General features: G+C 42.5%; 1 protein-coding gene across 1 annotated transcript in view; it reads right to left on the bottom strand.

Annotated features, from left to right (window-relative positions):
• KL (klotho) overlaps window positions 1-10,357 on the bottom strand; it is a 36,913-nt gene extending 26,556 nt beyond the window's left edge. The window contains exon 1 of the mRNA XM_059995679.1: window positions 9,545-10,357. Within this exon, the coding sequence (XP_059851662.1) occupies window positions 9,545-10,357 (813 nt within the window). The remainder of the gene's footprint in view (window positions 1-9,544) is intronic.
• Between the last annotated feature and the right edge of the window lie 13,904 nt (window positions 10,358-24,261).

The raw sequence follows: 24,261 nt of genomic DNA, 5'->3' as shown, positions 1-24,261 counted from the left end.
CCAAGAGCCTGGTGGGCGAGGAGAGCTGGGAGCGGGGTGGAGGAGGGGTCTGGGGAAGGGGTGGGTGTCTCAAACTTGTCGCATATGTTCACTTAGTCCTTATTTTCAGTGTGGTGCTCATGCCCTCAGTTGTGCCTGATGTCCCTCAGTCCAGACACTTTCCATTTTATACTCTCCAGAAAGTTCACTTCGAGTTTTCTCCTTGAGTGGAGAAGCAGCATATGCCCAACAGGCGGGATTGGGGGAAGAGACCCAGAAACCTAGTTGGTTTCTTACACAGCTTTCAACCAATTCTCATTTTAAGCACCCACTCCCTTCACCTCCAGTTCCATAGTACCTGCTCTTGCTATTCTCTGAGCCTCTGGAAGATTCTGCAATCGTAGGATTGGTTCTTGGCTTCTCCCACAGCCAATTCAGCAGTCAGCTTGCTCAGATCCGCTGAGTCAGGAATACTCTCCCACCTGCTTCTCAGCTTCCAAATTTCTGTTACTATTCTGCTCTCTCCATCACTGTGGGTCTTTCTCCCTCACCCTTCCCTCCTTTGCTCCTTCCCTCCCCTTGCCGCCCCCCTTCTTTGCTTTAACTGTTTCTTTACTAAAGTTTAATGGGGTTTCAAGAGGGAAAATAAATTAGATGGGTAAATTCACTCAGCCATCTTTTCCCAGAAACACCACTTACGATTTCTCCATCACAAAAGTATTACATTTTGCTTATAGAACAATTAGAAAATCCAGATAATCAGAAAGAAAAAATTACCCATAAGCGCACTATCCAGAAATAACCCACTGTTAACATTTTTCTTTTTCCCTTTCACATTTGTGGGGGAGGGGGCGGGGGGAGCCAGTGCACTCTTTCATTCATGCTCTGGATATAAATGGAAAGCAAGATAAACATGACTCCTAGCATCTCAAAGCTGAGGTCTTTGGGGAAAGACAAACAAATAATTTCAATAAAATGTGTGAAGTATTATTAGAAGGGCAGTACAGGATTTTATGGGAGCAGAAAGCAGGGATAACAAATCTAGGCTTGGGCATGCCACGAAAGAAGCTGGGGGAAAGGACAGTGGCTGAAGAGAGCTCAGCACAGCTAAAGAGCTATAGAGTGCTCTCTACTTATTCACACTTCTTCACACAACAGAGATACATAAGAAGCATAATATATCATATGGCATTTTTCTCTTAATAACATACCATGTGCAACATTTTAATCACCGTACATTAACTTTATAATGGCCGAATACTATTTATTCCACTATACCTGTGCACTGCTATTCCTTTAACAGATCACCCTAGTATATTTAGGTTATTTCCAATTTTTAAGAAGCATCCACCATCTGTGGTAATCCTCCTCTCACCTTTACACATTGAGGATGAAATTTAATACGATTAAAAGTTCAAAAATAAGTGACAAAAGGAGATGACAAGGGAAGTCTGGCTTAACAGCAATTCACATGGGGAAAAATTTAAAAGCCTGAGAGGTTTTCGCTGACCACAAACTAATCCGAGTCCGCAGGAAGGTAACAGCCAAAACCGCGAATGCAGTCTTGGACGGCAGGGACAGGATTCGGTGTCCAGAATAAGAAATGTGCCCTGAACATCTGGGGCAGCTGAAATTTGGTCTGCACATCAAATCTTAAGAGAAGCCTTCAAAGAGTCTGGGCTCACTTCTCCTGCTTCGTGTCCTTTCCCTCCTCTCCCATCTGAGCTTCGGCCCCTCCACGCGCTGATCCTATGACGTGAACTGCGCATTGCTGCACCTGGCCCCGGCTGCACAGCTGGTTCCCAGAACGCGGAGCCCAGAACGCCCTTCCTACTTTGGGTGTCCTCAGTCATCTCCACCGTCTGCAGCCCCTTGGTAAGGGCGATGGACACAGGCAGCTCCCACAGACATCCCTGTTCTGCTCTGTTCCTCAAAGACCCACCTCTGGGGAGATAGAAAGGTCAACTCTTCCCTCTCCCTCCCCACCGTTTCCTCAAGTGTCAGAAGATAAAGAGCCCTCTCAACAGCCACATTTGCTTTCTCAGAATTCAACCACATTCCTGTCTGCCCCACCGCAGTCTCCCAAGAAGGAGCCCTGACTAAATGCCAGCTCCCTCTAATTCTTCTCGGAGGAGCAGCCATGAGTGTGAATAAAGTAGAAAATACTTAGGAAGAACATAGTGGCCTTTTCAGATATTTGAAAAGCTGTCTCGTCAAAAAGCAGTTTGTTTTATTCTTTGAGATTTATGGAGGCAGAGACAACCGCGGGTGAGTCCCATACAGAGGCAGGTTTCCAATCAATATAAAAGATAAAATCGAGTGGGCAACTTGAGAGGAGCTGGGTTCCTCTTGCCGCAAATAGTCGAGCAGAAGCTAGAGGACCCCAGGGCCACTGCAAGGAGTTGGTCCTGAGAAGAAATCTGACCTGGGATTTCCCTGGTGCCTTCTAATTCTAACATTCTAATTATCAAATAGTAGTGCACTTATAGACATGCAAATAATATCTTCTCACCATTATATTTAAACTTAATGTATAGTACTGGTTTCAGTTTATTTTGAGTATTTTATCAAACTATAAATGATACTGGTTCATGGATGATGTTCTGACATCCATACTTCAAACAATAATGTTATTAATAAAAAAAATCTATTCAGACTGGGGCCATGCAAGTTCACTAAATATTTATCTTTAAGTCAATATATCAAATTATATCAGTCATAAATTTTAGTATATTTCCTTTAAACATCAAGAAAAGGTACTTGGTAATACGTTTTATGTAAAATAAATTATCTCAAAACTCATTTGAAAATCTTTAGTCAAATGCTGTTGAAATAATTGCAAAGACTCTATCCCACTGAATGAAGAAGTTAAGTGAGGCAACAATTTCTAAAGCGTTTGTCTAATTCCTTTCACCTAAACAGCTCAAGAGAATCACTTCTCAAGCACTCTTGCTTTTATTATTATTGACAATAAAAATTCATACCTCACCTTTGTAGAGCTCTTTACGTTTTTCAGAACATGTCGACATACATGATTTTGTTTTAATTTTCACAATATATTTGAGAGGTGGACGGTGTCGGAGAGCTGAATGCTTGTCCTTAATGACGTGTTCCCACCTGATTCGCTAAGCACATGGCTACGCAGCTGCAGTAATTCCCACGCTCCTTACACCACGTGACTGAGTCCTGCCAATGGGAGGTGAGTGGAAGAGATGATGCAGCTTCCAGGTCAGGCACTCACAAGGTCACATTCTCCCCCTTCCCCTGTTCCCCTCCTCCCCTATCCACGGGATGAAAATGGGGATATTTTTTGCCTTGTAAATGTGCAAAGGTTACATACTTATCTGGGCAGAAATTTTTTCCCCTGTTCTTCCTCACTTTTTAAAACTCCCTCCCAGATACTGGGTGAGAAAACAGACTGTAGGTGTTCAATTTAGAAGAAAGAAAAAAAGGACATATTGAAGTAAAATTATTTTACATCTATATTTATTCATTCATTAAAAATTGTATCGAATATTTCCTCTGCTCCAAGGACTGAGATAAGCACTAAAAATTTAAAAAGAAATATGATATGCAGTCTCTGACCTCAAGGAGTCGCAAATGAGTAAATGATCCTCTCTGCCTGTTATGGCAAAATGGGAGTGTTTGAGTCAAGTCTTTGAAGGATAAATAAGAGTTTATCCCAAGGTGGAAGGGAGAAGAGCTATACTGATCCTTTAGATTATCTTTGTACCCAGAATGTATCAAGATAAGCATAATCTACCTTTTATACGCTCTATCTGTTTAAGTACAGATTACAAGTATCACTTTGCAGTTTCCTGAGAAGATGTGGATCTTGAAGGATTCAGTAACAGTATGTATTCTTACTTACCCACTCTTTATTTCTTGTCCTCCCAATTTTATTTTGTACTTTATTCTCTTCCTACACCTAAAATTTCCTTTATGCCTTAAAAAGATAACATTCGTTGAAAGAAAAGCACTTTTTGTACAAATTAATTTTAAAATTCTGGCTTGGAGCAATCATATTGTTTGAAAAATTAAGATAACTCAGAGGACTTCTGTGTGCCAAATTCATGACTAACTACACATTCAGGTAATACAGTTGTGCATTCATTCATTTTGCACTTAAGAAATGTATATTGGCATTATTTGAATGCTTAGTAGTCTGTATTTTCCCTCTTTTCTTCAACTCGAAATAACTGACATTGTAAAACATTGTTATGATTTTGAAATTATTTTATTAGTTCTTTTCCTATTTGTAAATTTTTTTCTTCGACTTGACTGTGACCTTCAAAAAACACTGTGTTCAATCAGATATTCAAAGAAGAGTGAGTCAAGCTCTTCAGGAGATATTTTAACCATTTCTGATTAAACACACCATTGAATCAGTAGTCTATAAAATACATTAACGTTCAACCCAGTTGATTATTCCAGCAATGTACCAAAAACATTTTAATGAGAGGAAAATTGGTAAAGTGTTTCACAAAAGTACAGAGCATGTATAATTTAAACATGTATCTAGTAGATAAATTGCCTCCACTATTACTTGGGAAATGAAAACTCAAGCCACTTCCAATAAATGCTCCTAAAGCCAGCCAGGAGAATTTCCCCACCTCCCATTCTGAAAACTTTTTTATAGTGTTGCATAGTGACTGTAGATAGTTTTCAGTTGTTTGGAAATTTTTACAGTGGAGTCATACATTTAATGATGAACCTTATATTTTTACTGAAAAATGTCAGATTCTGCCCCATTGTATTTACTGATCTTACTATCTGATTAGAATTTAGTACCCCCTGTCCCATAAGAACATGGCTAGAAAGACTGACAAAGAGAGCAGATCCTAGGAGCATCAATTTATGAAGGCAGAGTCAGGCTGTTAAACAGCCAGAAGCCACTTACTGAGCACCTACCAAGGGCAAGATGGCATTTTAGGATAGATGAAGTGAACCTGGTTTCCTCACTTAAGGAATTACCTGGCTAGTGAAAGGAAGCAAATGATTAAATAAAAGGAGAAGTATGGTAGGAGGCATCAGAGTGAAGCATTGTGGGATTCCATAGGAGAAAGAGATGGCATTCGAGTGTGGAGCCAAAGGGAGCATGTGAGCTGGTTCTTGAAGAAGAAGTGGGATTTTAATAAATGAGGGACTTTGTCTTGTTCATACATAATGATATCCTTGAGAATATCCATCATGGCAAACTGCAAGGGGCAAGTGCAGAAGCAAGGACATCAGCTAGGAGGCTATTCCAGTGATGCAGGCAGAATCTGATAGGGGCTTGGACCTGTAGCTATAGATAAAAGGAGAAGTGCTTTGATTCTGTATACATTTTGAAGGTAGGTAGAGCTATAGGATTGGTTGATGGATTGAATATAAGATGTAAGAGAAAGGAAGAAGTTAAGGTTTGGGGCCCAACCAACTGAAAGAGCAAAGTTGCCATAATGGAGATGGGGAAAACAGGAATTTGTTTTTGGATGTTAAATGTGACATGCCTATTTGACATCAGAGTGGAGAAGGCACTCCAAGTGCTCCAAGTCTGGAGCTCAGATTAGAAGTTCTGGCTGGAGACTCAAAATTTGGAGTCATCAGGACATAGAGTATTCAAAGAGTTCACTTGGAGCGAATCTAAGAAGAGGTCCCAGGAGGGAGCACAAGGCACTCCAGTATTTAGAGGCAGGATGAAGAGGAATAAGCAAAGGGAACTGGGAACGAATCGCCAGTGAGCTGAGAGGAGAAGGGAGAGGCAGTTGGGTTCTGGAAGCCAAGCTGAGGAAGTGTAGCAAGAAAGAGAATAGTGGCTGGACAGATGCTGTGGACAGATCAGCTGAGACAGGAGCACTGATGTTCAATACCAGTCAGGTCTGCACTATACGAAATGCCCAAAGTAACACCTCCCAGCCCCACCTCCTTAAGTGAAACAAGTTGTCTTTTCCCACAGGTTCCCTTTACAGACATTTGCAAGACTCCCTGGGAGGCCCATGTTTATCTTCAACTCGGTCAGAAACCCACGGGCAGAACAAAGACTCAGAGGCACCGCTGGAGCTGGACTCCCAACCACAGGCCTTAACACTAGTTTTTCTGGGGCCATCAAGAACCATCTTTCAAGAGCCATGAAGGCAGAGCAGTCCCTCTTCAAGTCAGAGAGGAGGTGTGTCTTCTTCCTGGGTTATACTCTGAGCAAAGCAGTCTGGATTCCTAGGGCTCTGCAGAGAAATCCTCCTTTCAGTTCTGGCTGTCAGTCTGTCTCTGTCTCTCTCTCACACATACACACACACGGACGCTATTTTTATTAAGGTTTACCTCAGCACCAGAAACCAGCAAAAAACCACGAAGACTCCATTCTGAGCAAAGCCTCCCCACCTCATTATTCATCCTGCAGTATGTCTGGCCTGCCTCCTGTCCTCCGGGGTGGGGTGGGGGGGGCAGTGTCCAAATTTCCAGTCTCCCCAGGGGGTCTCCTTAGTCCACCTATAAATTAGTGGAAGCAGAGAATGGGGCGGGGGAGGGGTGTTGGCCAGATTTATCCTTCACAAGTATTACATCCCCAAACGCAGATGAATAAGCTAGGGGCCCAGTGACCCCTGCCAGTAATATCTAAGCCCTAGCTGAAATGTTCTATTACCAAAACGTTCCATTACCAAAATCTGGGGAATATAATTTATCTTTTCAACTAAGATCAAAACTTCCCTCCCCCCCTCCCCCTAACACACACGCCAAGAAAGAGTATTGAAATCAGAATGAAAATATCTCATATGAAACAATGAAAGATACCATTTTTGATCATGACAACTTATTTCTTCATAAGATACAAGAATGACTAAATTCCAAACCAAAGAAATTTGAAAGCAAAATTAATATTTTACAGCAACTGTAATTATGTTTGTAGCATCAGCAAAACCAACTGTCCCCCTGTTACTAATTTCTTATGAACACAAAGTCCACTGCATTTCTGGGAAAGATGGTTAGTGTTTGGCAAGTTTTTGTGTAAGGATACAAAAATATAACTGGGAAGTTAATCAAAAGGCCAAGAGTGGGCACAAGAACCAAAAGCATGTTGACTATTTAGAATACCAGAGTAATATATGTGGAATTTGAAAAAAATGGTATAGATCTTATTTACAAAGCAGAAATAGAGACACAGACATAGAGGACAAACATATGGATACCAAGGGGGAGGGGGTGGTGGTAGGATGAGTTGGGAGATCGGGATTGACATATATACACTATTGATACTATGTATAAAATAGATAACTAAAGAGAACCTACAGTATAACACAGGGAACTCTACTCGGTGCTCTGCAGTGACCTAAATGAGAAGGAAATCCAAAAAAGAGGGGATATATGTATATGTATAGCTGATTCACTTTGCTGTATAGTAGAAACTAACTAACTAACAATATTGTAAAGCAACTGTACTCCAAAAAAAAAAAATCAGTAGCTTAGAATCAAAATAAAATAAAATACCAGAGTACCTGAAAGCTCCTACAGCCCCAGTTCCTTATCTTATGTATGAAATGGTCATGTAAGTGGCTATAACAATTGATAACTTTTGTATTTACACAGAGTTTATTACATGCATTCTGAAAATAGAACTCATGTGATTTAAATCTAAAGTAGTAATTTTGCAGGAATGGTCTATTAGGTCCTTCAGTTGGTCCACATATCTCTTGTTTCTGGTACAAACTGGTAAGAACTGAAATTTCCTTATGTTTTCTTTAAAAGAGGGCCAGTTTTTCCCATAGTTTTTCTATCACCAACCATGAACAGGTGCTATTTAGGGTCTTCTGATTCCTTAAAAGGATTGACAGACTGAAAAAGTTTATTACCACTGCTCTAAAGTATCTTAATGAAAAATATGTATCAATATGGAATCACTAAAATCACAAATTTTTTGTCTAACAAAGCCAACATTCTTTTATGACCTGTGGTACCAAACAGGTTTTGTGGAGCTGACATACAATCTAATTAGCCATTATTACAACATTACCAGCAGCTCCAGCAGTTAAGGCAACTCAATAACCCAATACTGTTCTGCCTCAATTATCTATGCCTTCAATTAAAGTGTGTAGAAGTGGTCTTCATCTTGACTTTGTTCAAAATATGTGGTTTAATTCTAAATTTAAAAATAAGTCTTCCACCTTTAAAAAAAAAAGTTCTGAAGAACCTAGGGGCAAGACAGGAATAAAGACACAGACGTAGAAATGGACTTGAGGACATGGGGAGGGGGAAGGGTAAACTGGGACGATGTGAGAGAGTGGCATGGACATATACACACTACCAAATGTATAATAGCTAGCTAGTGGGAAGCAGCCGCATAGCACAGGGAGATCAGCTCGGTGCTTTGCGACCACCTAGAGGGGTGGTATAGGGAGGGTGGGAGGGAGACGCAAGAGGGAGGGGATATATGTATACATAGAGCTGATTCACTTTGTTATACAGTAGCAACTAACACACCACTGTAAAGCAATTCTACTCCAATAAAGATGTTTAAAGAAAAATAGGTCTTCCAGTAGGCCCACAAGTCACCAAAATGTGGTGCCAAAAGTTACACATTTAAACAGTTTTATTAAAATGTTTGCACATATCCATAAAATATTCTCTCATGATACAAAATTCTGTACAAAGTGTACCAATAACTGAGATTATAAATGAACCCTCAAATCGATGAGACCTAACCTTCAATACTAAGTAAAGGAGAAAAAGGAGAAAGAATTATTTGGGGAACAACTTTATCATGGCACATTCATTCTTCCTGCTGTCAAAATTTATTAAGCCTTTTGCACAAGGGTGTTAAAATCAATTGTGTCAGGCTAATAATCTCATCCCTGAGGAATCCTTCCTATTGGAGAGAGCATCGTGCGAATACAGTTGTTGTAGGACCCAATCTGTACCACCCTGTAGTGGTTTCTGTCTTTTATAGCTAGCTTTGTTTAAGATTTTATGAGGGGTCATTATACCCCTGCTGATTAAGTAAGGCTGGTGGATGTAGTGTTCAATCCTGCCACAGAAAGAACATCCAAAGACAGTTTGAACTCTGCTCTGCAGTAGATGCGATTTTAATACCTTCAAATTTGCTGCAGCGTGAACTTGTGCTACAAGCAAGACAGATCTTATTGGATTAACACTGAACTCACGACATCTCCACAAATTCTAGTAGAGAGTAACGCTATCTGCGTGGCTTCCGAACAAACTTGTTTCTTTTCTCATGCTCCCCGTGGCTGCTCGAACTCCTCCCTATCTTACCTCTAGGAATTCCTCTAACCTCAGAGAAAGGAGCTCCCTTTTCTCACAGGAGAAACTGATTCCAATTTCTTTTTGACGATGGGCCCAAAAGGGCAATCACAGGCACTCCCACGGCGGGGGCTTCCCTCCCATTCCCAACTCCACGCTTTCCAGGGAAGTCCAAGATGCTCAGCGCCCCCCGGCACCCCCCCCCCCGCCTCCTCCCCGGGTGTGAATCCCAGGTAACCTCACAGATGTGCTCAAATGGAGCCTCATCTAACCGGAGGTTCACGTCTCCAGTGGCCCTCTCCCCGGCGTGGCCCTCCGCCTGGCCCCTCGAACTCACCAGAAGGAGGTTGTGCGCCACCAGGTACCCGAGCCGCGGGCTGCCCTGGACGCCGGGGGCCAGGCGCCCGGTGGCGTAGCCGTGCCAGGCCACCACGTAGGGGTTGTCGATGGTGATCCAGTACTTGACCTGGCCGCCGAAGTGGCGGAAGCAGAGCTCGGCGTAATCCCTGAAGTGGTCCGCTAGGGCGCGGTTGGCCCAGCCGCCATAGGCGTCCTGCAGGCGCTGGGGCAGGTCCCAGTGGTACAGGGTGACCACGGGCTGCACGCCCAGCTCCCGCAGCCGCTCCAGCAGACGCCGGTAGTAGCGCAGCCCCTCCCGGTTGGGGGCGCCGGCGCTGCCATTGGGGAACACCCGCGCCCACGAGATGGAGAAGCGGTAGTGGGTGACCCCGAGCTCGCGCAGCCCCTCCGTGTCGCGGAAGACATTGTTGTAACCGTCGCTGGCCACGTCCCCGGTGGCGGGCGGGGACAGCGACGGGGCGCCCGACGGCAGGCCGGCTACCGGGGCGTCGCCTGGAGGCGCCGGAGGGCGGTGGGTGAACGTGTCCCAGATGGACGCACCCTTGCCGTGCTGCCGCCAGCCGCCCTCCGTCTGGTAGGCGGCGCTGCCCACGGCCCAGTGGAAGCCGTCGGGGAAGGTGTCGTGGAAGAGCCCCGCGGCACCCGGGGCCGGAGGGCGCGCGAAGCGGGCCCAGGTCTGCGCGCCGTCGCCGGGCTCAGCGCGCAGGCGGCGGCCGCCCAGGGCCAACAGCAGCAGCAGCAGCGGTGGCGCCCGCAGACGCGGGCGGCGCGGTGGGACGTGGGCGGGCATGTTGCGCGGGAGCCGGACGCCGGGGCGCCGCGCAGCGCCCCTTTATGCCAGCGCCGCGCCGCCCGCCCCCCGCCGGCGCGCCCACCCCCGCTTCCCCGGCGGGCCCCGCCGGCAATAATTACACGTGGCCCCGCGCCTCTCCCCGCCCCGAATTGGGGGGGGGGCGGGGGCGCAAAGGGCGAGCGGGAGTCCGCGCGAGGGGCGCGATCGCGGGCAAGGTGCAACGGGCGCCGCTCCCGGACGTCGGAGAAAATGCACCTGTTCTCTGCTCCCAGAGGCAGCTGGGTATGTTTCCGCGACATGAGTGCCCTGCGCGCCGCCTTTTATTCGGCATCCACGCGCGCTCCTGGAAGAAGCCGCAGAGCCGGGGAGCGTGGAGGAAGGAAGGCGGTCACCCAACTTTCCTGAGTTCGGCGCGGGAACTTTGCATGCCCTCGCGGGGTCCGCCCGCCGGGAAGCACCTGCTTTCTCTTCTCTCCCACTCTGAGGCCGAGAAGAGTAACTGACATTACTAGAGGCGATTAGGAATTGGCCGAAATTGTACTGGGGGGCAGGGTGGGGAGAGCTAGGTCGGAACTTGGAATGTTGGGAGAGAGGGACTTGTGGCGGACTTCCCCTTGAAGTGTTTAAGGAAGATGCTCCCGTGAAGAGTCCCTGGAAGCGCGCAACCTGAATGGCGGGTCCCGCAGGCCCCAGTCCAGGACGCCTTCGAGGAAGCCAAAGGAGATATATGGGATGAGTTGGAACTTTGCTTTCCTCTCCCTCTTACTGTTATCTTTTAACCATTTCAAAACCAGTACTTGTTCTTTAATTCAATAGTGCAGAATTACTTGATGAATGACAGTTGTGATTGTTCTTCCAAAAGAGACAGAGAAACACCAAGGTTTGTACTTTGACTAGCTGTCATTAACCTCTATTATCCTTTGCATCTGTTTTTTGAATAATCACATGTTTTAGCTTTCAGCTCTGGCTTGGCAAGTAATTTATCTGTGCAAACCTTGCACGCAGCTGGGCTGCAGTGGGAGGACTCTGGGTCCCTCATCAGTGAACGGAAAAGGAAGGAGGGGTTTGGCCCAAGCACCCTCTACGACAAAATAGTCATGACGTCTTTCCGGTTACCAAAGAGCCATTTTGATAGAAATTGTGGAGACACTGTGTCCATTTAAGTGTGTGTATATCTGATCTGTGACTAACTGGGGAGTGGATGGTCTGGGCTCCACCTTTGTGATCTTGGGCGGGAAAGTCTCTCCAAGTCTTAGGATCCTTATCCATTCTATTGTATAAAATGGAGATGGCCGTGTCCGCCCTGCCGCCTTAGGGGCTTGTTACACTCAAATGAAAAAATGTGCACACAGAGGACTCAAACATGGAAACCCAGACAAATGTAAGATCCTGCTAATATCTTTGCCTTTCTCTCCAGTACAATGTGCCTCAATCCTGGCACACCTGCTCCTGTGATCAATGACTAAGATCCTCATAGAGGTACATCCATTCTCATCTAGTGATCATCCCTGCACTGCTCTTTCATACAGACTTAAAATCAATAAAGTTTTGAATTTTGCAGATGAGGTTACTTTTATTAATTTCCTTAAAATGTAAGCACAACAAATTTATTCCAGTGTTTTATTAAATAGTCCCACCTCCAGCTAGCATATATTATGTGGTTAGTAAGATTAAGCCATCAGGCTGGAACAAGACATTGCTATTCTGTTACATGTGGCATCTACATTTTTCAATAAATGTGAAATAACAAACAATGACACTCCAGGTATTAAAAAAATTATACCACGCAACCACACAGTCACACTCTCTTCCAGCTAAATTAAAAAGCTTCTATGTCTGCATGCAGGATCACATTTCCCTTCTAGAGCTTCAGATTAGAGTGTCTGCTTCTTGTAGCTTGTTAAGTTTCAATTAGAAATGCTTCATGGGTCTCATGGAAAATGGCTTATGCTAAGTGTTCACTTATTGATGTATGGTCTATTTGCTCAGGGCAGATTGTATTTATTGCTACTTTTATTTAACCAACAGTTTTAAAAAAAAGAGAGAGAGAGAGAGAGAGAGAGAGAGAGGGACTTTTAGAGCAGTGATTAAAAAGGACCAAGGTGACTGAATACTTCATATTTGAAGTTCTTCTCTCTCTGAAGGGGACATAAAGCACATGTATCTCCAGTTGGACATCATAGCTTTCAGCATTTGCAGAGATGTCCCCAGGTGATAATGTAACCCAATGATAAAAATTACATGGTAATTAAACTTTACTTCCAGAACTTGCTGTTTATCTATCAAGGTTCTGTTCATGGTTATTAAATTCTGGATTCCTGAAGTGTGAATAATTGCTACTGCTGCTTTGCATTCGTTCAGTTTTATTTTGGTTCTTTCACAGGCCCCTTCCAACATCTAAAATGTGGATTTCATTCAATGCTTTGTTCTCCCACATATAAGAGATTAATTACTTGCTGTGCTTTGAATATAAAGGTGAAGTTACTGATGCATCAAAGGAAAGGAGATTTTTTTTGACAGAGGACCGATTAGTGGAGATCTTACTGACTTTTGTCGTGGTGATGATTTTCAACAACCTAAAGGTAGTCATCAAGGTGACCATCATCCTTCATCCAGTCCCTTCTCCCAGGTGCTCCTGGGACCAATGGAGCCCTCCCCTGCGAAGGGAGCAGAAGGGGGTTCACTGATTCACATGGGCCCAAACAGAACATCAACGCCACATGCTCTCAACTCACCAGTCACAGACACTAGCTTCTCTGAGGAGATACTGATATCATCGACACAATCTCTCTCAGCAACCACCATGGGCAAAGCAACCAGGAGGAGCTCAAGACTTCAAAACACAGGCGACAGCCTCTTTCCTCAAAAACAGTAGTGGTTGGGAGAAACAGGATGAAGAAAGTTGATAATAAAGTTGTTTAATTTATTACATTCAGTGTTAACAAATGACACCTATGACAGGTATTAGAGGAATTCAGAAGAAGAAGTTACCCTTTTTTTTTTTTTTTTTTTTGCAGCACGTGGGCCGCTCACTATTGTGGCCTCTCCCGTTGCAGAGCACAGGCTCCGGACGCACAGGCTCAGCGGCCATTGCTCACGGGCCCAGCCGCTCTGCAGTATGCAGGATCCTCCTGGACCAGGGCACAAGCCCGCGTCCCCTGCATCGGCAGGCGGACTCTCAACCACTGCGCCACCAGGGAAGCCCCAAAAGTTACCCTATTTTGAGTTGACTGGAAAAGTCTCACAGAAAAGACATGACAATATCTGGGGTTTAAAGAGTAAAACTTGCAAGGAGCCTGGGAGGCAAGGATATGGGGAAACAAAATGTGGAAGAAAAAAGTGTTCACAGTGTATTTGTGGTAAAAAAAAAAAAAAAAAAGTCTATTTGTGCAAGGAAATTGTGGACTGAAAAAGTAGGTAGGGATCAGACCGTAAAGAGTCTTTAATAGGTTTTGTCATTATATCACATTGGAGCTTCTCCCTTCATTTACTCATTAAACAAACATTTGTTTTGTGCCAAGCACCATTTTAGGCACTGAGAATGCAGCAGTTAAAAAAACAGACCAACAACACTTGCCTTCCTCTCATATCACTCTCCCACTCTTTACTCTGTTTCAGCCACACTCACCTCCTGGTTGTCCTTGGAACTAGCCAAAATGGCTCCCAACCTCAAGGCTGTTCCTCCTCTCTGGAATGCTCTTTACAGAACCACCTGCTTCTCCTCAGTCAGGTCTTAGACCAAAAGCCACATTCTGAGAGCAGCCTTCTTTGACCTCTCCATCCAAAATAGTTACCCCCAGTCATTCTCAATTACAGGGTCCTGTTTTATTTTTCTCATAGAGCTTATGACTATCTCAGATTATCTTGTCTGTTTACTTATTTCCTTTATCCTCAACTAGAATGTAAGCCTCATGAGAATAGACACCTGGCTTTTTCTTTGCAATATCTGGAACACCTAGAATAATGCCTGTACATTGTAGTTGCTACACACATATTTGTGGAATGAATGAATGAAACCATTAGTAAGAGATGGCTGAAGCACCTTGTTGAGGATTCTGGAGCCACATCCTGGCTTACAAAAGAGGCTGTGATTGATTAGTAATGTCTGCCCTGAGTACAGGAAAAAGTGGTCATGACAATACCATATTTGACATCCTGCATATATATGTACTTTGGTGGGCAATGGCCCAAGCCCACTCTACTAAAACCTCAGATAGGTCTGATGCTACAACAGGAAATAGCACACAAAGCTATGTCACTGTGGAATAGTTTAACTGCCAACATACCCACTTTTCCCTGGTACATCTCTGACAAGCCCCAAAAGATTGAAAAGGCAGTGACACGAGGGCTCTGAGCTTCTCTGACCTGGCAAGTTCCTCATTCCACAGAGGTTTTCAGAGCCACTAAATATCAGGTGTACCTTCATGAAGAACTAGAAAGGCAACAAGGCAGCATTCCCACCTGCTCGTATCCTTGTTCTGCTTATTTGCTGGCAAAACAAAAATAAAACTGATTTACAATCCAAGAGCTGACTTCAAAACTGTAAAGGCCTTTGTGGTCAGCCCAACTCAGGAGCCACAGAAAGTTTTTGAGTAGTGGAGCTACAAGGGCAAAGAGAAAGATGCCTCAACTTATTTTAAAAAAGGGGCAATGTTCATCAGTCAATTGTTTTGTCAGTAAATTGAGGGGGAGATACTAGAACCTACAAGGTCACTTTGAAAGCAACTGTAGTAAAGTGGATAATGAGTTAAGGAAGGCTTCTGCCTAGCATAGTAAAAAAAAAATGCAAAGAAAAAAAAGCAAAAGATGGGAGGCAATACAAAAGAAGACTGATTGCATATGGGGGCGGTGAGTGAGAGGGAAAAGTAAATGATGGTTTAAATGTTTTGAGCTGAGTTGAAAGTGAAAACAACACCACCATTCTTATTCCTGAGTACATCAGGAGGTGTAATTAATTTTTGATAAAAGATGAATTCAGTGCTATGTTAAATTTGAAGTGTCAGTCAAATTTGTAAGCGAGGTTATTAAGCAAATAATTGGAGTTATAGCTTTGAAGCTCAGAAGGCAGTTACAGACTGGAGATTTGGATGAGAAATTTTGATGCCAGGATAGTGGATAAGATGAGGGCATTCGAAAAGAAACAACTAAAAACCAAGAGGCTGAGCCTCATCTCCATCTGTGGGGAGTGAATAGGGTGGACTAAAAAGAGAAGGAAAAAAAAAAAGAACCCACAGGGAGGGCCAAAAGTCCTAGGGTAATGTGTTTTTCAGGCTAAGGAGATGAGCATTTCAAAAAGGAAAGATGATCAAACTTGGTAAGAAAATACAACTGATCTAGAAATTAGATCATGTGGTGACTTTGGAGACAGATGTTTTAAGTTGTAATGGGGCTTAAGTCAGATTACAATGTAAGGCATTAAATGAGAGTCTGTGCGAGGTGAAAAAATAAAGGCCCAAAGTACATACTCTTCTGACAAGTTGGCCAGAGGAAGGGAATGAGAAAGGATGGTCACTTGAGGGGTTCACAGAGTTCACAGAAAATATTTTCAAGATGAGGAACTCTGCACGTATTTGTACACAGAGGAGGAAAGGTGAGGGAGAAGGAAAATTGGAAATTTCAGGAGAAAGATGAGGTAAGCGTACAGCACCAGCTGTGATCTAAGGCAGCTGATCGTGGGCTTTTAAGGTCCCAAAATATTAAACATGGAGATAGTAAGAAGAGCAGATAAACAAGCGCGTGCAACTGGAATGCTGGAATGGTGGAGAAGGAGCAAAGGCAAGGGGTGGTGGGCAAAAAGCCACTAAAAACGGCAACAAAAGCTCTGTGAAGTCTTTTTTTTCAACAAATATGTATTTTTTAAATTTTATTGAAGTATAGTTGATTTACAATGTGTTAATTTCTGCTGTACATCAATGTGACTCAGTTACATATATATATATATATATATATATATATATATATATATATATATTAGTTTTCATATTCTTTTCCATTATGATTTATCACAGGATAGTGAATACAGTTCCCTGTGCTCTACAGTAGGACACTGCTGTAGTCTTCAAGACAACAGCAAATGTGTTCCCAGGAAGCTGCAGCTCTGAGGAGCTCTCTGGAGCTAAAGTAGACTGTGGAGACACTAGATTGCATTGTGTGTGCTTCTGACATTCCTGGAGCAGGGAGCCTGAGGGCTCAGATCCGGCATTTCCCACTCCACCCCTTATCCTCCTATGTAATACCACTGGTTCCTTAGCCTGGAACTGACCTGCACACCAACTAAACATGTCCTGACACAAGGCTCATATCTAGCAGCAGGGAGCATGGCCATCAGGGACTTAGGGCATTGAGCTGCTGGACTCAAGATGCTTCTACTCCCTTTTTTTTCTCACAACTTCCCCCAGTACAACAAGGAGAGACATATCTATTTCAGTGAAACAGAGAGAGGTTAGCGTACATAAAGGAAATGAAGATGAAGGACTGGTGGGTGAGTTAACTGAGGGAGGAGATGCATGAGAAGTAAGATGGCTTACCTAACATCGCTCCAGAAAGGCTCAAGAGCTGAGATACTCTGAAAGGAGAGAGGCAGCTGGAGGCCTGAAAAATGGAGCAGTTAGATCCCAGTTTTCCATCCTAAGCACAATCTGGCTCCACTCATCCCCTAGCTCCACAGGGAACTTACTGTCTCTGGAGAAATAACTCCAAAGAGGCTACAGCCTTGGGAACAGCATACCTGGAGAAGAGCATGGGTGAGGCATGGGACTAAAAAGTAAGAGAGTAAATAAAATTCTGCATAGCTAGCAGGGGGACCCCCAACTCTCTTTCCCAGGCCAGTTCCAGGACTCCCTCAGAGCACCTGGTAGTAACACTCCATCTATCACAAGCCCCGCCTATGCACACAAAGATTCCAGACAGTTTCCTAGTGACTCAGTCTTAAATATAAAGGAACACAGCCAAGAATCACCAGATAGATGAAGGGAACCTCTTCATGGAAGAGTACAAAAACCATCATTATTATTTTCAATTAAGAGAAAATATTGCATCTATGATATAAGAAGAAGGTAAGGATAAAAACAGGAACAATACAGAGCCAAAAAACAACTCTTGAAAATGAAAAATGTGGTGACAAATAAAAATTTTTAATTGGCAAACGTACTGGAAAATAAGAAAATCTCTTAGAAACTAGCACAAAGAAATAAAGCATTGGAAAATAGGAAAGAAAAGTTAAGGAAAATTTAGGAGATCAAACATCCGACTTATAGGAGCTCAAGAGAAAGAATGGAGAAAACAGAAAATGTCTCAGAATTGAAGGACATGAGTTTCTAGTTAAATAGGTCTAAGTAGCACAATAATGATCAAAGACCCAAAGTAAGGCACATCATTGTAGAACTTTAGAATCCCATAAGATCTTAGTCTCTAGAAGGGAAAAACAAAAAAAAACCAAAAAACCCCCCAAGAATCCACATAGCCTTGGACTACTCAAAAGAAATACTGAAAATTAGAGAACATTGGAGCCATGCCTTCAGTATTCTGAGGGAAAATTATATTCAACCTGGAATTATGTACCCCACCAAACTAATAATCATGTGTGACAGCAGAATAGACAATTCAGACATTAAATATCTTTTAAAAAGTGCTTTCCATGCACCTGAAACTATAAAAATAAATGCTCCACTAAAATAAGGAAGTAAACAAAAAAAGAGAAAACATGGATTGCATGAAACAGAGGATAGAAGGCAGGAAAAATACAAAGGGAATTTGTAGGATTGTAGCAAAAGGAAGCCTCAGGATGCAGCCAATTTAGAGCAAAGCATTCCAGACAGGAGCAGGAGAACAGAGGGCTTCAGGAGGGATGTCTCCAGGAAACAAACAAAACACACACAAAAGGAACAGGAAGGTATCTGATAAACTTTGTTGAGAGAGATTTTACAGGATTTTAGGAGTGAATAAGAGACTTAGCCAGAGATCTGAGGTAAAGGGTTTGAGTTTTCTGGACGACATGTAAAGAGCTTGGAAGTCATCACTTCCATCCTCGCAACAAGAAAAAAACTGAACAAACTGAAAATCAATGGCTCTTCTTAGATGCATCAAAGAAGTGAGGTCACAGGGCAAACTGCTGCCTTGAAAACTGGAAAGACAGACAGGCACTACAGAGGAGCACAGCATACCAGGAGCAGAAGCCCACAGCTGGAGCCAATACCAGTAGGAAAACTTTAAACTGTAGTTGACACATTGCTGGAGACTCAGTGTGGACAAGCTTGAGAGTTAAAAACTCTGAGGGGCCCAACTTTAAGGGCCCCTCACTTCTGTCAATTTTACCTGCATGAGCCCTACCAGATTCTCACTCTAAAATGGAGAAAAATCCCCTCATGCTCCTGGCAGGAGAAGGGGAGAAGTAACCATTCTAAAATGCACCCAAAGCTCTCTGTTCTCCTTGAAAAGGCCTGGCCTCAAGGGAAACTGTTGTACCAGATCCTAATCAACCTGTGGGTTTTTTTTAAATTATTTTATTTATTCATTTATTTTTTTATTGAAGTATAGTTGATTTACAATGTTTCATAATGTACATACATATGTATTATGTACATATGCTGTATATATTCTTTTTCAGATTCCTTTTTTTTTTGGCCACAGACTTGTGGGATCTTAGTTCCCCAACCAGGGATTGAATGCAGGCCACCACAGTGAAAGCCCAGAATCCTAACCACTAGACCACCAGGAAACTCCCTAGATGCTTTTCCAATATAGGTTATTACAAGATATTGAACATAGCTCCCTGTGCTGTACAGTAGGTCCTTGTCATTTATCTATTTTATATATAGTAGTATGTATCTGTTAATCCTAAATTCCCAATTTATCCCTGCCCCCCTTCTACCTTTGGTAGCCATAAGTTTATTTTTTATGTCTGTGAGTCTATTTCTGTTCTGTAAATAAGTTCATTTGTATCAACCTATAGTTTTACCATAGACTACCAACCTGGAGGACAGGAAACACCCAAATCCTTCTAGATTTTGACATAGAGAAAGAGAAATACCCAACTCAGGTTCACTAATAGACTGAGACTCAATCACAGGGCCACACAATGATTCCCTTCTCCCACACCTCACCACCACATCACTAGGGCTCCTGCATAATAATGGGGGATTACAGCTAACAGAACTGCAAGCCTCAGACCCTATTTAAGAAGAGGTCTCTAGGGAAACCCAAAGACAATAGAAGAGACAAAACCAAGGACACTAGAGGAAATTTTAGCCTCTGATACCACAGCTGCAATAAGCAGTAAACACAGCTTAACTCCCAGCCAAGTAAACATAAAACATCATAATAAAGACCTATTTACCTCAGTTCTTTTGACCTGATAGATCATGTCCAGCTTTCAACAAAAAATTAAAAGACATCCTAAAGGGAAAAGAAGTGCAGGCTGAAGAGACAAAGCAAGCATCAGTACTAGACTCAAAGAAAGAAAAAAATAAGGAAATTGCTTCTCCAGGAAAAAAAAAGAATTGTATGATAAAAGAAATGTTATTATGGTACACTACTTGGACTACTTGGCTCAGCCGTGAATGAACTTTACATATTTATGTTTAATATAAATCTTATAGAGAATTATGATTATAACATACTGGGTAATTGTATGAATAATTCAGGTGAAAGTGATACATGCATATTATTTTAAAATGTGGAGGGGAAATGCCAAGAAAAAACACCTAAGAGTTGAAAGGGGCAAAACCAGGGGATTGATGATTTTCTAATAAAACCTTTCAACATTATTTGACTTTTTTACTTGTACGCAAATTAAAGGACATACATGTCAATGAATTTTGGTCCAAAGTGAAGAAGGATTATATATTTTTGAGATGAGAAAGAAAGAGAGGTGGGTAGAGCTACAGAGAGATTCGGAGGCAGAGATGAAGGTATAGAAAAATAAATTTTGAGGTGAGAGGCTGATGGGGTGGGGATGGGAGGGGTCAAGGGAATGACATGAAACTAAAAACTAATGCTTTATATCTTCTAGTAGAATAGAACTGTAAGTCAACTGCTGAGAGTGAACAAGCTGGGTGAGTATGAAAAATAGGAAAAGAACTACTACGGTGAATTTCCTGAATAGTCAACAGAAGACGACTGAAACATCACTGAGCAGCAGGATTGAAGCTACACAGCATGCATTTCAAAAGTAACTATTTTTATAAACCACATTTATCTCAAATACCTGATGCAGTATTTCAGGTTGTCTATATGCTTGTGTTTAAAATATACAATTTTGTGACCTATTTCTCACTGAGATAACACAAGAGCTATACTCTTCCTATAGTACAAAACCAAGCTCACGGTTTCTTTGAATATGGCCAGTCTCTTTTGTTGACTGGGACTAAGGTCGGCAGTTCAGAGCTTTGGATGGCCCAGTTAGCATCCATCTGGCCCACTCTCACAGACTGCCACCCTGCCCCTGGCCACAGGCTGAAATTGGCTTTCTAAGTCATCAGGGGCATTGGTTGAAGCAGAAGGTGAATTAATTAGTTGAATGCATCACCAGCACAGAAAAATGACCCAAAATGCATCACTCTCTGAGACTGACTAATAAAATTTGGTTATAGGATCTGAGCTGTTGACCAAGTGACAGCAGAGCTGCCTACAAATCCTCATCCCAACGGTATTGATGTTGTACCTGCACTATTTTGTCCATCTCTCTCTAAACAGAAAGCCTGAAGGTCTTATTTTTTCAGCAGGGGCCTCCAATGTGGCCCAAGCATTTTGATCTTTATAGCTTGCCTTCTACAGTATGAATTCTGTGATTCTAGCTTGGCTCCTCTTCCGCTTGTTTACCATCTCTAACGCCTAGTCCTTGGCCCTCCATTCATCTTCCTCCTGACACCCTTCTTCTGAGAGCTCAGCTAATTCCTGGCTTCAATTGTGAGAGTGATTCACAGATTTGGGTCTCTCTACTGTGACTTCATCCCTGCCCTTTCACTTCACACCTCCAGGGCCTGCCCAGCATTTCAACTGGAAAATTTCAAGCCTCCATCTCAAAGTCAACATGCTTAAATTGGCGATGCACACAAGGAGAAAAATCGGATACAGTATAAACAAGAAAAATATTCAGCAGCATTTGTGATAAATGTCAACTGTGTCAAGAAAATTGTGAAAAGAAGAATAAGGGAAGAGTTTATACTAATATAATCAAAGCAATATATTGCTGGAATACGAATAGTGAAGAAGCAGTAAAACATATTAGAATGTACAAAATAGCTCTGGAGATATATATATATATACAGAGAGAGAGAGAGAGAGAGAGAGAGAGAGAGAGGGAGAGAGAGAGAGAGAGAGAGAGATCTGTATGTCTCTATATATCTATATATGTAGTAATATAACAAAAGCTGAAACTTAAGGAAAGAATGATTTTTTAAAGCCTGAGGAAACTGGCCACTCATTTGGGGAAAAAATAAAGTTAGATTCCAAATTCATACCATATTAACAAAACTGTCCCAGTGGATTAAATAGCAAAATGAAAAAAATATATATTAAAATACTGAAAAATATTTAGGAGAAATATATAAAATTTTTATAATCTTGTGATGAAGAAAGCCTTTCCAAGCATGAAGCAAAACCCAGAAAACATAAAGGAAAAGGCCAACAAATTTAACTATATGAGTAAAGCCACTATTTAGAATTAGTGTCTTGTCAGAATCAATCTAGAAGAAAATAATCACAAAGAGTTAATAGCTATAATGTATAAAGAGTTCCTGTAAATATTTTTTTTTAAAAAAAGAGAATCCATTCAGTGTGAAAATCACCAACAGAAATGAACAGGCAAGTCACAAAGGAAAAAAATTAAAATGTCCAATAAACATAAGCAAACAAGAACTACTAAACTGAGAGCAAAAGAAAATTTTTAAGAGAGACCATCTTTTATCTAAAAATGGGGGGAAAATTAACATTTAGTGTTAGAGTACAGGAAAGTGTGCATTTATACACTACTGATGAAAATGTAAATCTTACAACTTCGGAGGAGGGTAATTTGTCATCATCTATAAAAAAAAACACATACCATGGCATATGATCCAGAAATTCCACTTCAAGGACTCTATCTTATAGCAATAGTAGCAACAAATGCATAAAGATATACGTGCACACATGCCCAGTGTAGTGATGTTTGTAACATCAGGCAATAGGGAAATTCCCCATGTCCGTCAACAGGGGAAGTTACATAAATTGTGCTACAAATTTAGATTTTTTAAAACATCTCCTGGTTGAAGATATTTATGCTCTGAGGCATGGAATCAGGAGGGAATTTTCTTCCTTTTGTCTTTACTTTATAAATACTATCTCTCCATCCCTTACCCCAGAGGAGAAAGCAAAAGGAAAGGAAGAGAGAAAAAAGGAAACACGTCAGCTAAATAATCGCATTAGGATTAACTGAGTTTTGTAGTGCCCGTGGGTGCAGTGGCCAACAAAACTGATGCTATGTGAATGGAAATGACGCCTGATCTCCCTGAGTCTTTTCTTCTCCCTAATTGTTTTCTTTTTCAACTTCATTTACCTCCCGGAAAAAAAGATGTGATATAATATAAAGGGGAATTCCAAACATGGAACATGTATTCTGATAAAGGCAACATCAAAAAAGAAGGAACAGTCTTGAGGAGTGCATGCTAATCACAGAGAAGGGGCAGTGAAGTAAGGAAGGAAGGAAGCAGAGGGAAGCCAGGTCTCAGCAATCATTCCCAGTGGGCATCTAGTCCCTCCTAGAGATGCCGGCTCCCAGGGCTTGGCGGCAACAAGAGTGGGAGTGGTTTCCGGTTCCTGGAAGCACACCCTCCACGATGTTTTGAAAAGCATCCCAACCATTGTGTGAGTGACTAATATCCTTTAATTAAAAAAAATCCCTTTTCTGTTTAAACCAGCCAGAGTGGGTTCTGTCATTTGCAGCTGACAGTGACCAATATACCTAATCATATGACTTTATCCCAGCCTGAGACTCCACCTTAATCAAAAAATAGAATCTTGGACTTGAAGGAAGTTTGGGGTCATATGACTTAAACTCCCACCAGTGTAGGAGTCTCCTCTAATCCTCTCAGTCTTCTGCCTAAACATTCTCTGTATCAGGGAAATCACTACCTGGAAGACACGACAAATCAAACGTGATCCCTTCCATGGAATCTGCCTTTTTGCACCTTCTACCAGAGGGTCTTAGTTCTGTCCTCAGGAGCCACACAGCCTCTGGCTTAGAGCAGCAGCATTCTTTGTGCTTTGGAGGAAGCACATGTGTCTGTCTCTCTGATCTGTGCTCCTGTGACGTTTTATCTAGTGAACTTCTCAAGGGCTTGGTGCCCTCATGCCTTGCAAAGTGCTCAGTAAACACTGGTGGAATGAATAAACGAATGGATGTTTGTATCTCCCCTTAGGTGCTGTAGCAACTATAGTATGATTGAGCTTGTAATCATCCATTCCTAAAAAACTCCAAATTATGGTCACTGAAGTACCGGTACCCAGCCCTGCTCCCCATGGTGGGAGGAAGGGAGAGGCTACCAGCACCCTTGCAGGAAGCATGACCTGAGGATGGTGTCAGAGGAGATTAATGATAAGTGCTGAGAGGGCAATACTGTGGTACAGGCTACAAGGTATTTTGAGACCTGAGAGGCCTGAAAAGCAGAAATAGGAACGAAGTGGGAGATGTTACCAGCTCACACTATATGACGAGCTCACTGAAGCTCCATGGGAAGAGAGCTGAAGCAAGAGTTCAGGGGAGCTGACCTGGAGCTGTCTCACCAGATTGGGGGTGGGGAGCTTCTACCACCAAGATCCTCTGGGAACAATTAACCACTAGAATGCCAGAGGTGAGGTCAGTCTGGCCTGAACTAGAATTAAATGTACAGCAACCACACCAAAACCTGAAATTTATTTAATATTCC

Source organism: Delphinus delphis, chromosome 18 (assembly GCF_949987515.2).
Source record: "Delphinus delphis chromosome 18, mDelDel1.2, whole genome shotgun sequence".
Classification (NCBI taxonomy): Eukaryota; Metazoa; Chordata; class Mammalia; order Artiodactyla; family Delphinidae; genus Delphinus; species Delphinus delphis.
This window is presented reverse-complemented; position numbering and strand designations above follow the sequence as displayed.